Source organism: Chrysemys picta, chromosome 3 (genome assembly GCF_011386835.1).
Source record: "Chrysemys picta bellii isolate R12L10 chromosome 3, ASM1138683v2, whole genome shotgun sequence".
Taxonomy (NCBI): Eukaryota; Metazoa; Chordata; order Testudines; family Emydidae; genus Chrysemys; species Chrysemys picta.
This window is the reverse complement of record NC_088793.1, coordinates 182,294,251-182,310,445: the sequence shown is the minus strand read 5'-3', so window position 1 is coordinate 182,310,445 and position 16,195 is coordinate 182,294,251. Positions and strand designations below refer to the sequence as shown.

Below are 16,195 nucleotides of genomic sequence, written 5' to 3'. Positions count from 1 at the left end.
TTATAGCCACTTTTTAACAGAGCTTAATAAAAAGTGGAGATAAATATTAAATAAAACCCTGGATTCAAACTCTCCTAAACTTTGTGGGGGAATATGAAATCTGAACCTGATCCATATTTATAAAATCTGAACCTGGATCCAAATCCACATTTTACATCAGGAAACAAACCTCCAAACCTGAACACTCCTGAATTTTGGGGTATTTGAAATTCAGATCTGCCACCAAATTTGTGCCTAGAGCCCATCTCTAATAGAGAGTTAATAATGAGGAAAAGAACATCTGACTGTTACTTACAGAACAACTGGGCCATTGGCTCCTTGGAAAACCTCATTAGATAATTTTTCTAGATTGTGATTATCACTAAGATTTCTGTAAAACATAACAATAAGACAATCAGGGATAAATAACTTTGCTACGGTTACTATTTCCCAGTAATTGTTTTGCTGAATACCAAATAATAAGAATAGTTACAGCTCATCCAAGTAGGTTCCATTAAATGCATGATTCTGAATTTCCCGAATTCCATTTTTATTCAGTCGTCTGCAACAAAGAGACACATTTTAAAACATTGATTACAGAAAACTATGCTTGTGCATATTAAGTCAGATGCTCCAAATTCTGAAGCATCAGTAGAATTACTGGGTGATATAAAATTAGTTAAATAAATGGTGATCTCTAGGATTAACAGAAAGCTATTATAAAATCCCAGCCACTGTTGTTTGGGATAAATTGGATTAAATGTGCTGGGCCAGGTTCTGCTTTCACTAATATTGATGTTAAACCAGAGTAGCTGCAGTGAAGTCAAAGGTGGTCCTCCAGATTTACACCAGAGTAAGTGAGATCAGAATCTTTCTGACTGTTAGTGTTAATGCCATTCAAACTTTGCATTTGCAAAGTGCTGTTCAAACCTTGGGCTAACTGCTGCTAATTACCACAAAGAGGAGCAAAATGCAACAGGAAAGACTCCAAAGAGGTGGAAGGGGAAGAGCAGGAGCTTCACTGAAAGCACTCACTTGCCTCCAGAAACTGTGAAGGACTCACTGACCCAGTGCTGCTAGATTGGGGTTCAGAGGCTTTGGCATGGAGAAATAGCTGGGGAATGAAAAAGGGGACTCCCAGGAGCCATCAGACTTTTTAGCATTCTCCTCTAACAGGCAAAGTTCTCATGAAAATCTGCTGGCACATTAGTGCTGCTGGGACCACCAGTAACTCCCCATCTGTGCCCTCTCTCCCCCTCTGAGAGATAAGGGCACTGGAAAAGGAGTGGGACTGGCTCCACATCAAGGCAGTGGGAGGGAGCTGGGTGGAAATAGTGCAGAATTTGCCAAGATAGCTGCTGAGTTTCTAATGCATCTGCTGCCTTCACAGACTACATCCCCTATATGCTCCACAGACCCCCTACTCTCTCATGTTCTCCCCTCCGAGAAAAGAATTAGGCAGCAATTCTATGAATTTAAATTCATGGAGTTCTCTGCTGAGTTTTAACTGTGGTGCTTTAACAAATTAATGTTTAATGTCCCTATCCCATGCTCCCTCCATGATCCAAAAAATTGACATTTGGGTCAGTTATATTTATCATTTATACAGTATAGTTTTTTTTTTTTAAATGGAGATATCCCATCTCCTAGAACTGGAAGGGACCTTGAAAGGTCATCAAGTCCAGCCCCCTGCCTTCACTAGCAGGACCAAGTACTGATTTTGCCCCAGATCCCTAAGTGGCCCCCTCAAGGATTGAACTCACAACCCTGGGTTTAGCAGGCCAATGCTCAAACCACTGAGCTATCCCTCCCCCCGTAAATAATCTCCTTTATTGTTACTCTGTACCACTCACCCCCTCTGACACTGAATGACAGGTCTGACTGATGGCATGAAACAAACAATTAAATTAAACTTTCAGAAAACCTACACATTTTACTTCTTGTTCACAGCGAAAGCATGCAAGTGACCCACTAATCTAAGGTTCAAGATCGTGGACTTAGGTCAACATGAAAATCAAGTATAGACTTGGCTGGAAAGATTACTCCTTTGACCACGAAAGACAGATGTACATGACTCAACGTCTGCAATGTGTGTCAGATCAGATCATGGAAACTGTCTCCTATCCCATCCACTCACAGGCACTATTAGAAATGAGTGAGCCAACACAGAAAGGCAAGACAATCGGATACTGTTTTTACCATCTGACACATTTATTATGTTACATCATTCATATTAGTTAGCATCTGCCACTCTGATTTTTTTTAAAAATCATAATATTGGCACTCATTGTGTTTGTGATACTACCCTGTTGAGTATGGATCCTGCTGCCATACAATCCTGACTATGCACGGCAATCACCTGGAGGAAAAATACAGCCACTACTTTCAAGCAAAAAATATATACAAATTATACATTTACCTTTGAGTTAAACCCTGGAGTCCTCAGTCACTTTTTACTCAACTCTCACATAGCCAACCTCCCTTTGGCCCAAATTCTTCTCTTATTTAAACCAGCACATATCCTGAGCAACTTCAGACTAAAATGGAAGTCTTGCCTGAGTACGCTGAGTAAAAATAACTCGAGAGCTCCGGAATTTGGCTTTTTGTGTTTATGTTTGATCACTGTATTGGTACATTTACAAAATAAGGGTGACATTCACTCCTGTGCAGAAGGCCAGCACAAAGTCTATAGCACCATTTAAGTCTCATGCTGAATTTTGAATGTTTAAGGTGAGGCATAGATTTTGCGTTGGGGTGAATTTCAATCTTTTAGATATTTTTAGGAGTTCTTAACTGAATTTACATAAAACTTCAGTTTGCCCTCCCCCACACATCTTCAGATATGGTTTGACTTTCAGCTCTAAACACACTTAACCTCTAGGGAGAAATCCTGGAACAATGAAATCAATAGCGTTTAGTGGGTATTTAAAAGGATCTGACTGAGAAAGCTGTTGAAGCATAAAACTGACTGGAGAGTGGAAGTGAGAGTGCAAGTGACTCACATTATGCCTTTCCTTTTTTAAAACATCCTTCTGAGAATATAATTTTGGGTTTTTTTCCTTTGTGAAGCTTTTCCTCAACAATAATGCAGAATGTTCTTTTTAGTTGGTCTATATTGGCTAAAATGTGCAGCAGTGATCAGATATGCCTGCCAAGGCTGGAATATGGAACACAAATAACATAGTGATGCTGGGGGCTTTACATGACGTGGGATCTATTTTTTTAACATAATAAACTTAGTTCAATGGATTACTATTTCTGATATAAATATTTCACAATAGTGCAAGTGAAGGAACATTAGGATTATGTGGGGATGGAGGCAAATTTGGGTTTAAAATGAGGTATTTCCTTCCTATGGAGAGATATGCAGTACTGAGAGGTATACCAAAATGAGATCTTATTAAAGGTATACCAGAAACTGAATAAACTAAATACTGTACTTCATTCCTGGAAGAAATTAGCTCTACTTTCTGTGTAAAAGCACAGTAGTTGCAATGAAGTCAAAGGTGTGTAAAAGCAGCTTTGTCCTATTTTTCTGTGACCCATCCATGATACTCCCTGTGGGTGAAATTCACCCATGTAGATGGCAACCACAAAGCTATGCACAATTTTAGGGGATATTGATATGAATACTTAGTTTGTGGCAAGCTGCAGTGTAATCTACCCTGTTCTATCCTGTCACACACTAACTGTCTGTGAGGACTCTCCAGCCATGCAATAATAGTTCTATAGTGCACTTTTAATCTATTCCCATTTCAAAGCAGGGAAGATCAAAGTGCACTATGGATCTTCTAGTGCACTGCAGTAGGGTCCACATGGATACTCAGTGTACAGGAGAGATTTATATCCCAGTTTTCTGGAAACTAAGTGTTTCTGTAGACAAGCCCTGAGGGCTACCTCTAAATTCCATCAGCCTCATATCCCAAAATCATCCCAAGCAGCAGCATGAGACTATCTTACCCATCTCATCTTCATTTTATGGGTCACAGTCCAAAAAAAAAAAAAAAAGACTGAGATCCACTGGTCTAGTTAAGTCAGAATGGGGCTGGGAGTCACGGACTCTTGAATTCTAATCCTAGCTGTGTCATTGGTTTACTTTGTGGCCTTGGATAGATCACCTAATCTTTGTGTCTGTTTTCGCTCTATAAAATAAAGATAATGGGCTGGATTTTCAGCTGCACCCATTGTCCATTGGATGCAGTTTTTTGGTATGGCAACTTGAAAAGGAACATTAAAGGTTGATGTCCAGGTTTGTCATCCACTCTATGGCTTCTAGTGACATGGAATGAATCAAAGCTGTCCCGCTCGAGAAGGATCTTGGAGGGAAGCAGTCCACTAGATATTCCATAATTTGGAATAGGCTGTCCTTCATTTTCGGTGAATGTAGTTGATGTGGATTCTGTTGATGTGGGGGCAGAGAGGAGCTAGTTGTGACTCCCTGATTCTGGGGCTAGTTCTATGCCAACCCCAACCCTCATGTAGTTTACTGCAGCCTGAGGTCTGCTCTAAAGTAAGCTGGCTTTGACCCCAAGGGACCATTACATCAGTACAGAATAGCTGGAGTGCAGTAGCACTCAGATCTCAGTCCTTCCCAAAGTGACCACTATACCATGGGATGGGTGGCACAAGAGCCTCAGGCTCAACATGGTACTCCTACAAGCTTGGGGAATCCCCAGCAAGAGAGATAAGGCAGTTTTCTGGTCCCTTCATGTTGCTAGGGTGGCAGGTGGCATAAAGAAATCGGATGACAGGAAAGAATCTTTCTCCACAGTAGTTAGTTACCTCACCTCTTAGGGGTTTGTAGAAATTAAGAAGGTGCTGTTTGTACAGTGCTTAGAAGATGCAAAGTGCTATATATAGGTGCTAAGTATTACCATTATGATTAAATAAGACAGAAGAGGTAAACGAATGAGATTTAGGGTCTTATTCTCTGGGTAGCTATTCCATATAACAGTGGGAATATCTCTGATAAAACTTTTTCACTCTTCAGCGAATACTATCCACATCTGTAGATTTTTAGGGGGATGGGATGGATAAATGGTGGGGTAGACCAGTGATTCTCAACCAGGGGTCTGGGGCTCCCTAGGGGGCCTCGAGCAGGTTTCAGAGGGGTCTCCAAGCAGAGCCAGCATTAGACTCGCTGGGGCCCAGGGAAGAAAGCTGAAGCCCCATCACATGGGGCTGAAGCCCATGTCCCTGAGTCCTGCCACCCAGGGCTGAAGCTGAAGCCTGAGCAATGTAGCTTCATGGGGGCCCCTGTGGCATGGAGCCCCAGGCAATTGCCTTGCTTGCTACCTACTAAACCTAGCCCTGGCTTTTATATGCAGAAAACCAGTTACTGTGGCACAGGTGGACCGGTGAGTTTTATAGCATGTTGGGGGAGCTCAGGAAGAAAAAAGGTTGAGAACATCTGGGGTAGACAAACGAGGGGTGGTAGTAGTTAACTTTGCTATAGCTCTATCTTCAAATATTGAGGGTCTGATCCTGCTTCCACCCAAATCAGTAAGATCAGAATTGCTTTGCTACATGACCCCTGCTTTCTATATCTGAGTCAAGCTGCAGGGAGTAATGGTAAATTTTCCAAACTAGGCACTGGCCTAAGTGGAATGAAAAAAGATTTTTAGTACAGCAAACAAACATTCAATGTGCCTATAAAAGGGATCTGGAAACCCAGCTAGTTCATTAAAAAACATGATCGTTAAGTCAAATGAGACTTTGTCTAACTACACAGCATGAAACTGCATTGTGAACTGGCCTGTAACAATATATTAGCGTTATGTACAAGTATACCATATTTTACACATATCTACATGTAATTTGCTTGAATAATGAATGTCTTTGAATGATGTATCTGATTGCAAATATGTATGAGCTATTCGTCCTTTGGAACACAATTTGTATTATGTGGAACCAACATGGTCTTTAACCTTGGTACCATTAATTGTTAAATTTTCTCTATGCTCTGCTGTGGTTCTAAAATACAGATCTGAAATGAAAAGGCAGGAGGGAGAGAGAGAGATTACTGAATACTGAAAATATAAAAGTAGACAAGAGATATTTCTTAGTTAGAAGCTTTGCCCATTTGCAAACCCATTTAAATGTGGTGGGGATTTTAAAGTGGGTTCTGGGTTCAATTTCTACTTAGGAAAAACTGGGGGGGGAAAGGGGCAGAAAGGGATCAGAGAGAAGAAACTCAGTGAAAATGAGGGTGACAAATGGAGTAGAGCACAGACAGAGTGAAGAATAAACAAAGGCTGTGTAAAAAGAGCAGTGATAATGGGGGGATACCATTCTGATGGAAAAAAAGAGGATATCTAATGTTTCTTAGCTGCCCTGAGTTTATACTTGGAGGAGACAGCCATCAGGCTTATTGGCTCCATGATGCTCTGCTGGCCCCATTTGTATGCTTGCCAGCCTAACTTTTGGGGGGCAGTTCTATCCCTGACACACAGCACATATATAGCTCTCACTGTTGCCCCATGCCATTGGCTTCCTCCCATCTGTTTCCTGTATCTACATGTTGTCTTTTGTTACATACTTTGACAAATGTGTGGGACAAGAATTGTCTTTTTGTTTTGCGTGTGTCGCACTGGGGCTCCAATCCCTGCCTGGTGTCTTGAGGAGCTGCACAATACAAGTATTTAACAACAAGACAAGTTTCTTCCAGCCAGAATTTGTTATAAATGAATTCAATCTTCATGGGGTAAAAACCCCTACACATGTTTGAATTACAGGGTAAAATTCGTTTTGCAAACCTATAAAATAGCACCCAACAAAGTTTCTCAGGCTCTATTCTGGAGAAGATGTGAACTAAGATGTGGTATTTGCTAATTCTTACTCACATAATGACACTTTCAGAACTCAGGCCCATGAAGGAATTCCTTTCAATTGTACGTATATTTATATTATCTTGAATATCTCTGAAAAAGAAAGTAAAGTAAAAATTAAACAGTTTTGTAGCTCTGTGATCCTTTCATTTCTTTGACAGGAAATGACGCTTCAAACACCAAAGAAATTTTTCTTTACATTAGATCTGAGAAAATATTTTACATGTAGGTTTCCTGAATGATATCACTAAGTTTGTCCAAGTACTGCTGGGGAGTGAAATGGGAGCAATTACTTCCATACTTTTGCTTTTTGCTTTCTAGAGCATGCATCTTAAGCAAGGCAAAATCAACAGTATGCACTTAGGGATGGATCCTTTGAGCCTCAGACCCATGAATAATACTGCCACAACAAGTAATTAAAGAAGTTGCAGGATTGGTCCCTAAACTAATGCAGAGAAGGGTCATCTTTTTTGGCCCTGATTCATCAAGGTACTTAAGCATGTAAGTAATTCCTCCACTAATGTCAACTACTCATGTGCTTAAAACTAGGCACAGGCTAAACTGGGGCCTCTGACAGTTTATTGCATTGACAAGTATTCATTTCAGTCAGTTCCACAGTAGACTGTTATATATAAAAGGATAAAGGATGACTGATGTACAAAAGGATATACTCATACACATTTCTGTTACTTGCTCAAAATACAGCTCCAAGAAGTTAAACAGTATTACTCATAATTTAGACTGGGAGAATTGTTGTTTTCATGCTGTTTTTAATGGAAAGCAGTGAACATAACGAATTACTTGCAAAGCCTGAAACTTAATGCAGCTTTAAACTTGTCTCATTCTGAGCGCTATATATGGCCACGATACTGAATTATCTGATAGTTAAACAGGGGCCTCATTCTGCAAGTGTAACTCCGATTGAAATCCACAGGAGCATCAGTAAGTGAAATTCACACCTGTACAAAGAGCCAGGACAAGGCCTTATAATATTTATACATACATGCACACACACATCCGCACGTGCACACATATACCATTAGATTCCCAATTATGGAATGAAATCCTGCCCCTCTGAAGTCAACAGGAGCTTTGCAATTGACTTTAAGAGGGCCAGGACTTCAACCAACATCTATTTTGGGACTTAAATGGTGTGGCCTTCTGCAAAGGGAGGAATTTCACCTCAGGCAAATAACCTGTGATTCTCTAGCATAGATCGATCCAGAGTAACTAAGTCTGAAGATGATTACAAAGCTGCCTAGAACAAAGGTTTCATGGATCCTTGCATGCTGTACCTGCTATATGGAGTCACAAAGAGCTAGAGTGCAATTCCAGAAACTCCATACTTGACAAAACACAGTACCTATATATTTGAATAGCAGTACCCAAGATAGGTGGAGGATTAATATTCCTGAAGATTAATGTCATATAAGATTTAAATCTAAGCAAGAGTAGTGGAAATAGACCCCAACTTTCTATTAATATACCTCAACACCAGCCACCTGTAAGGATGAAACAAGAGTGCCTATTCATTCCCTGGCTGCTTGTGACTGCCAGCCAGGGCTGTTGAAAAATTTCTATCAAAACTGTGTTTTTGATAGTGAATTCCTGACCCTATTAAAGTCCATTGCAAAATTCCTACTGACTTCCAGGTGTCAGGATTATCAAAGCTGGTTTTTGATGGAAAAATTAGGTTTTTGACTAAATGAAAATTTTCACAGAGAGTGCTTGCTTTCCATGGAAAGTGTTGACTTTTTGTTGGGAAAAAAACAACCTGAAAAATGTTTGCGTTTTTGGTTTTTCAACAAAAAGTCAAAATTTTCCATGGAAAATTTTAAATTAATGATTTGTTCTCCATTTTTGTTGAAATTTTCTAAGGGAAATATTACCCTATTTTCCAACCACCTCTATTGCCAACACAGGTGTGGACTGCAGTGATTTTTTTGAAACTTGTCCATTGGGAAGTGGATTCAGACCAACTCATTTCACACAGACCATAGAACAGTCACCAGATGACAACAAATTTCTGTCTCTACCAGTCTGGCTTGAATTTAAATTGGTGACTTAGAAGTTAAAGGTTATTGTTGGTCCCATGAACCAAATAAAAAGTTCTCTGTCACATGCCATATATAAAATCTTGTCTAGAAAAGTCACTGGAACACTCAAATAATGTAAAACAAATTATCAATGTGCACCAGATTACAACTGGTGATGAAGTGACAAAGTCACTAAACAAATGCAAAGGGAAACGTGTCCAAGATCTTATTAGAGGAGCAGACCATTTGAATGGAGATAACAAAAAGTTAAAAGCAGCCAATATAAACTTACAATACAACTTTCTGGAGAGATTGTAGCTTATGTACAGTAGGTAAAAACTTAATGCCAGTGTTTGATATTGACCTAAAGAGGGAGAGAACAAATGAAGATTATTAGCTGTGGCTCACAAGTAAAATAAAACTAACGAAGAAATACAGGAATAAAATTGGCAAACATTTAGAGTGAAATTGAGCCATGTGCAGAAGGCCTACACACCAGGGAAACCATACTTATGTTGTATAGTATGGGTGTATGGTATAGAAAAGTAGTGGCCTAACTCTGCTACCCCTGAAGTCAGGAGTAAAACTCTCATTGATTTCAATGGGAGGGGAGTAAGGGCAATGCTAAATGCTTTCTGAAATGCTACCCCTCAGGACTTAAATTGGTGTTGCCTAAGGAGCCTTTCACCGACCCCCTGCACAGGAGTGCATTTCAGCCTTCATTTGTTACGTTTCAGAAATGTATTTTGCTTAGATGTCAGTTCATCAATAGTGCGTTGGTTCAGCAACTGAAGGACCCAGATTAGGGACTGAGTTTAGGGTGCCAAAAATAAAATGAAAGAAGGGCATGCCTATTACACAGATGGGGGGGCCACAGGATCAAGAGTAGAAAGCATCCGATTTCTAATTTTACACCTTTTATTAATTTAATAAAGACATGAACTTCCAGACTGAGAATAATTAAAGTACCTGACATTCTGGACTGAAGGAAGGTTCTGTCGTGGTGTTTGTTTTTCCACTATCTTTTAAACAGATTAATCACAGTGACACAGAATAACATGTTTTTATAATATGTATTTGTAAATATGAACCCATTTTTAACCACAATTTTTAACCTCCAATTTAGTGGAATTGTCATTTCCACTGGAAAATGACAGCACTTCACAAACTAGGAAAAACCAGACTGTTTGTTTCCTAGTGTGTTGGGTATTTATAATGTGAACATACATTAGCTATGTAGCAATTAGTCCCACTTGAGATGAAGCTGAGTTTCAAAAATTGGAATCAGAACTAAGTCCCAACTTCCCCCACAATAAGGGTTTCTTGCATCAGGGGTTGTGGTTGAGGCATGTGACCATGCTCTTCACTGTCCAAGAAAAATTACTTGGCACACTTGAGTAGGACTCAAGGGCTTGTCTATACTTATGGCTAAATCAGCACTGCTGCGATTGGTGGCAGTGTGCACTCCCGATGACTCCTGTATTCCAGGTCCCCAAGAAGAGTAAGGTAAGTAGGCAGGACAGCATCTCCCGTTGACACAGTGCAGTGTAGACACTGCTCTAAGCAGGGCCGGCTCTAACTTTTTTGCTGCCCCAGGCAAAACAGAAGAGCGCTGCCCCGCCGTAACAGCCCCCTCCCAGCGCCGTGCCGCCGACCCCAGCACTGCGCCGCCGACCTCCCCCCAAGCACCACGCCTCGCCGCTCAAACCCCGAGCGCCTCACTGGGCCAACCAACCCCCCCCCGAGCGCCGGGCCGGGCCGGCCAAACCCCTGCCTCCGAGCGCCACACCGCGCTGGGCCGCCCAAACCCCCGCCCCCCCACCGAGCGCCGCGCCAGGCTGCCCAAACCACCAGGGCGCCGCGCCACCCCCGCCCAAACCCCCGCGCCCCTCCCCAGTGCCGCGCCGCCGAAACACCCCCCGCGCCTGCCCGGCCGAAACAAACAAACAACAAACAAACAAAACAAAACAAAAAACCCATGAGCGCCTCTCCACCGAACAAAAAAAACAAAAACACTGTGAGCGCCCCCTGCCACCCCAACATTGGCCGCCCCTTCTAAGGTGCCGCCCCAAGCACGTGCTTGGTCGGCTGGTGCCTGGAGCCGGCCCTGGTTCTAAGTCAACCTAACTTAAGTTGACTCTCCTTTTGTCCCTCCAGACCCATGAATATGATACAGTTCTGCGGTGACCTAGAATCCTACTTTCGACGTCTCCGACTCAAAGAATATTTCCAACATACCTCTGAACAGCATACTAAGCCACAGAATCCCCCCTACCAGCACTACAAAAAAAAGGATTCTGCGTGGACTCCTCCGGACGGTCGAAACAACAGACTGGATTTCTACATAGATTGCTTCCGTCAACGTGCAAAGGCTGAAATTGTGGAAAAGCAACATCACTTGCCACATAACCTCAGCAATGCTGAACACAACGCCATCTACAGCCTGAGAAACAACCCTGACATCATAATCAAAAAGGCTGACAAAGGAGGTGCTGTCGTCATCATGAATAAATTGGAATATGACCAAGAAGCTGCTAGACAGCTCTCTAACACCACATTCTACAGGCCATTACCCTCTGATCCCACTGAGGATTACCTAAAGAAACTACACCATCTGCTAAAAGAACTCCCTGACAAAGCACAGGAACAAATCTGTACAGACACATGCCTAGAACCCCGACCAGGGGTATTCTATTTGCTACCCAAGATCCATAAACCTGGATATCCTGGACGCCCCATCATCTCAGGCATTGGCACCCTAACATCAGGCTTGTCTGGTTATGTAGACTCTCTCCTCAGACCCTACGCTACCAGCACTCCCAGCTATCTTCGAGACACCACTGACTTCCTGAGGAAACTACAATCCATCGGTGATCTTCCAGAAAACACCATCCTGGCCACTATGGACGTAGAAGCCCTCTACACCAATATTCCACACAAAGATGGACTACAAGCTATCAGGAACAGTATCCCTGATAATGTCATAGCTAACCTGGTGGCTGAACTTTGTGATTTTGTCCTCACCCACAACTATTTCACATTTGGGGACAATATATACCTTCAAGTCAGCGGCACTGCTATGGGTACCCGCATGGCCCCACAATATGCCAACATTTTTATGGCTGACTTAGAACAACGCTTCCTTAGCTCTCGTCCCCTAACGCCCCACTCTACTTGCGCTACATTGATGACATCTTCATCATCTGGACCCATGGAAAAGAAGCCCTTGAGGAATTTCACCATGATTTCAATAATTTCCATCCCACCATCAACCTCAGCCTAGATCAATCCACACAAGCGGTCCATTTCCTGGACACTACTGTGCTAATAAGCGATGGTCACATAAATACCACCCTATACAGGAAACCTACTGACCGCTACACTTACCTACATGCCTCCAGCTTCCATCCAGGACACACCACACGATCCATTGTCTACAGCCAAGCTCTAAGATATAACCGCATTTGCTCCAATCCCTCAGATAGAGACAAGCACCTACAAGATCTCTATCAAGCATTCTTAAAATTACAATACCCACCTGATGAAGTGAAAAAACAGATTGACAGAGCCAGACGAGTACCCAGAAGTCACCTCCTACAAGACAGGCTCTTTGCTCTGCTGCAAAATACCATAGGGTTTTTCTGTGCCATCTGGGACTAGCCAGCCACGGGGGGTGGCCTGCCGGTCGCTGTGAGGGCGGCAGTCAGGCGGCCTTCAGCGGCATGCCTGCGGGAGGTCCGCCGGTCCCGCGGCTTCGGCGGCAATTTGGCGGCGGGGACGCTGATGGCGTGGCACCGGCGGACCTCCCACAGGCATGCCGCCGAATCTGCGTGACCAGCAGACCGCGCGCAGGTGTGCCGCCGAAAGCCACCAGCCTGCCGTGCTTGGGGCAGCAAAAAACATAGAGCCGCCCCTGGCTCTTGGTGGTTTCATTTTATAACAACAAGCCTTTGCATTCCATGAAAGACCATTTAAAGGGAAGGCAGTGAATATTCAAAAATACACCTTAGGGACAAATTATTAAATGTCACGATTACTTTGTCTTGGGAACAGGCATGTTTGCACTAGATAAAAACAATTCCAACTTGTCACAAGTGACCAAGAAAGTGCAACAAAATGTACTTTGCAAAACTAACACATACAGATAAATCGAAAGGCATTATTAATGCAGCAGGTGGGTCATCACAAGATTTTTATTTTTAATGTACATCTTGCAGTGCTGCATCCTGAATAGAGTTAGCAAAACAACCATTAAAAGAGATAGAAAGACAGTGCCTGCATCACCTTCCTTACACTACTTAAAGTTCAGTCCCTAAATTAGCTGAGAATTGTGTGGGGTTTGAGCTCCACAGCTGCCTTTGATTTTCAATGAGAGTCATATGGCTACATTTCCATGCAATTGTTTAAAGGTGTTAAATGTAAGAGTCACTTGTATTTAAATACAAATTATACCATGCATTTGTTTTAATAACATCTGTGCTGAGGCAGATAACAATTGTTGCCAGATTGTGTAGGGGTATAGTAGGGCAGAAAGGAGGGAATCAATAGCTTTTCTCCCCACATCACTTCCCAGAGCTAAGCTTGGTCCTTGTGTTCAGACAGTAAAAGGACTATAGTACCCTTGCACCACCACCATCACCACTAGGTCCCCCCAAAGAGTGAGTCATGTTGGTCAGCAGAGCTTGCACCCCACAGGTGGGAAGGGGAACTTGTAAAATCTGCGTGATGCAGCAGTCACTATCCTTCTGTTCTCCCAGAGGTATTGGGCAGGATTCTGTTCTCACATCAGGTATGTGTAACTAGACTGGGTTTAAAGGCATGGGATTATGGAGTGTACAATTTAGAAAATCATAACACTTTTATTAAATCTGTAGGTGGTGTAGTGGAGTGCACTGGTGGACAGGACGATGATTAGAAACAGGCGAGACTGTTTTTTTAGCAAGTCATGTGGCAGAAAAACTAAAAACACTGGTTAAACCATAGTCCTGTTGGGCCTCACTCTCTCTTTTTTACTCAACCAACAAATCTCCAGAGTGGATAATCTTGTAATAATGTAGATAATCCCATTTACTGGATATCCTTCCTGCAGGACAGTTTTGTCAGTTTTGGCAAGGGTTACCTTGCCACAGTCTCCTTAGATTCCTCAGGCTAGTCCCAGGTGGAACAGAAAAACCCTATGGTCTTTTGCAGCAGAGCAAAGAACTAGTCCCATGGAGAAAACATATATGTTCTGTGTATTAAACATGTGTCTCCTTTAATCCACATTATAACTGAATCCCATCTACCATACATATAAATAGCTCAGTAGCAGCTCGCTTCTCCTCAGATTGCTGATGGCTGCATTCCAAAGTCATAATTGTCTTTTAAAAAAGGTTACACAGGATGGAGAATGTTTTCCAAAAAACAAAACACCCATCCACCCACATCTCTGTTGGATTTTCTGGTGCTTATTTGCAGATATTGAGCCAAATTCTATTCTTATTTACGCAACCATAGGAGATGCCCCATAAAATTGAGAGCATGGTTTAACTTATTAACTTATTGTACATATTTGTTAAATGAACCAAATACGTAAGTCAGAGATAAAGATGAGGTTTCTAAATATTTCACACTGGTTTATATTATAAACATATACATATGTAGATATATGTACACACACATATCCTAATAAAATAAACAAACTAAGATCAGAAGTTAGTTTTAAATACAGAAGCCATTTGAGATATAAGTCAAGAATTCAGCAGTTAAGAACACACTCAAATAACCTTTCAGAACAAAAAGCCATACACTGTCGGCCAGATCCTCAGCAGAAGTAAATTGACATAGCTCCAGATCTGGCCTTGTATGTTACATGCAAATCCCAAAAGATAGTTACATATAACGCGGATGAAAAATTCTAAACAAAACAGGAAATATTTTGGTTTTGGAGTGTTTCAATTCTAATTCTTGAAAATGATCCAGTGGAATCAGGGGCGGCTCCAGGCACCAGCGCACCAAGTGCGTGCCTGGGGTGGCAAGCCGCGGGGGGCAGCCTGCTGGTCACTGTGGGGGCGGCAATCTGGGAGCCTTCAGCGGCATGCCTGCGGCGGTCTGCTGGTCCCACGGCTTCAGCAGCAATTCGGCGGCGGGTACGCCGAATCCGCGTTACCAGCGGACCTCCTGCAGGCATGCCACCAAAAGCCTCCTGACTGCTGTGCTTGGGGCGGCAAAATACATAGACTTGCCCCTGAGTGGAATGTCAGTTCTGTAATGGTGTGTAGTGTGTAGGGGAGATTACCATAAAACTCTCAGGAGCAGACTGAGCCACTTAGCCACAGTCCTGAGCTGGAAGAATCGTAGAGTCACCACCCCCGAGGGGGAGCTTGTGGAAGGGATTGTACCTCAGGGAAACATAACTAATTCTTTTGAAGCTCCTTAAGGTATCTTTCGGATGGTGCAGCCTGCTCCTTTACAGTGTGCCCAGCCCAGTCCATGGACTGGTACAGAAGTAGTCAGAGCTATCTAGTCAAAGTGCACTCCCAAGTGCAAGGGCTACAAATGACCTTGACCCTAGAGCAGAGCATGCATATAGGCGGGGAACGTCTCTTTGTGCCCACCTGCATTCCCTTCCTCCCCTGAGGATACACTCAAGGACCAGGGGCTACGTGGAATTTAGTGTTAATCATTATTATGCTGTACTGTATCCTTGTAGCAAGGCCAAAGATCTCTGTATTTAGGAAGCATGCTATTAATTGTGTGTGCCAGCTCTTCCAATAAGTCATATCCTACATGCACAAACACAGTGATGGAAAGCCTGTGACAATAGGTTTGCCATCTACAAAGCAAACTAGTTTACACATAACATGAACATTATTTCCACTATTTCCTGAAACCTAGTTATACAGCCACAATAATGTTTTGAAAATGTTATATTTAAATACTCTTTTCCTTTTAAATTGAAATAATTCAAGGTTGGAGCTGGACATACCCACTGTAACAGCATCATAGGACCTAGATTACAAATGTGAACTAATTTTGGAAAGAAAAGAGAGGTTTGAGAAGGCATTGCTACATGTCAATGTACAATACTTCAGCTTACTATCCTTTCCCTAATGAGAGTGAGATAAATGATCTTGAACCCGTGAAAAAGTCAACAAGTTACCATTTTGAAACAGATTCTCTCTTTGGCATACACCCAAGAAAGCCAATTAACAGTTCTGTCTCTGCTTGAAAAAGACTGGTGAGGTAGTTTATGGTGTGTTTTTTAGTTTGATGATATCTGACCCAGAAAAGTTTATTATATTTTAGTACAGGATTTTTTCTCAAACTTTTTTCCAATGATAATATAGGATGTTAATGTGCTGCGGAGGACTC

The 16,195-nt window shown here is 42.3% G+C and overlaps 1 protein-coding gene across 2 annotated transcripts in view; it reads right to left on the bottom strand.

The window, feature by feature from the left end:
- Positions 1–16,195, bottom strand: part of FSHR (follicle stimulating hormone receptor) — a 174,944-nt gene that overhangs the window by 20,461 nt on the left and 138,288 nt on the right. For both annotated transcript variants that reach the window (XM_065590726.1, XM_065590725.1), the window contains exons 5-8: positions 9,135–9,206; positions 6,822–6,899; positions 473–541; positions 296–370 (exon numbers count right to left, since the gene is read on the bottom strand). In XM_065590726.1, coding sequence (XP_065446798.1) covers positions 296–370; positions 473–541; positions 6,822–6,899; positions 9,135–9,206 — 294 coding nt within the window. The remainder of the gene's footprint in view (positions 1–295; positions 371–472; positions 542–6,821; positions 6,900–9,134; positions 9,207–16,195) is intronic.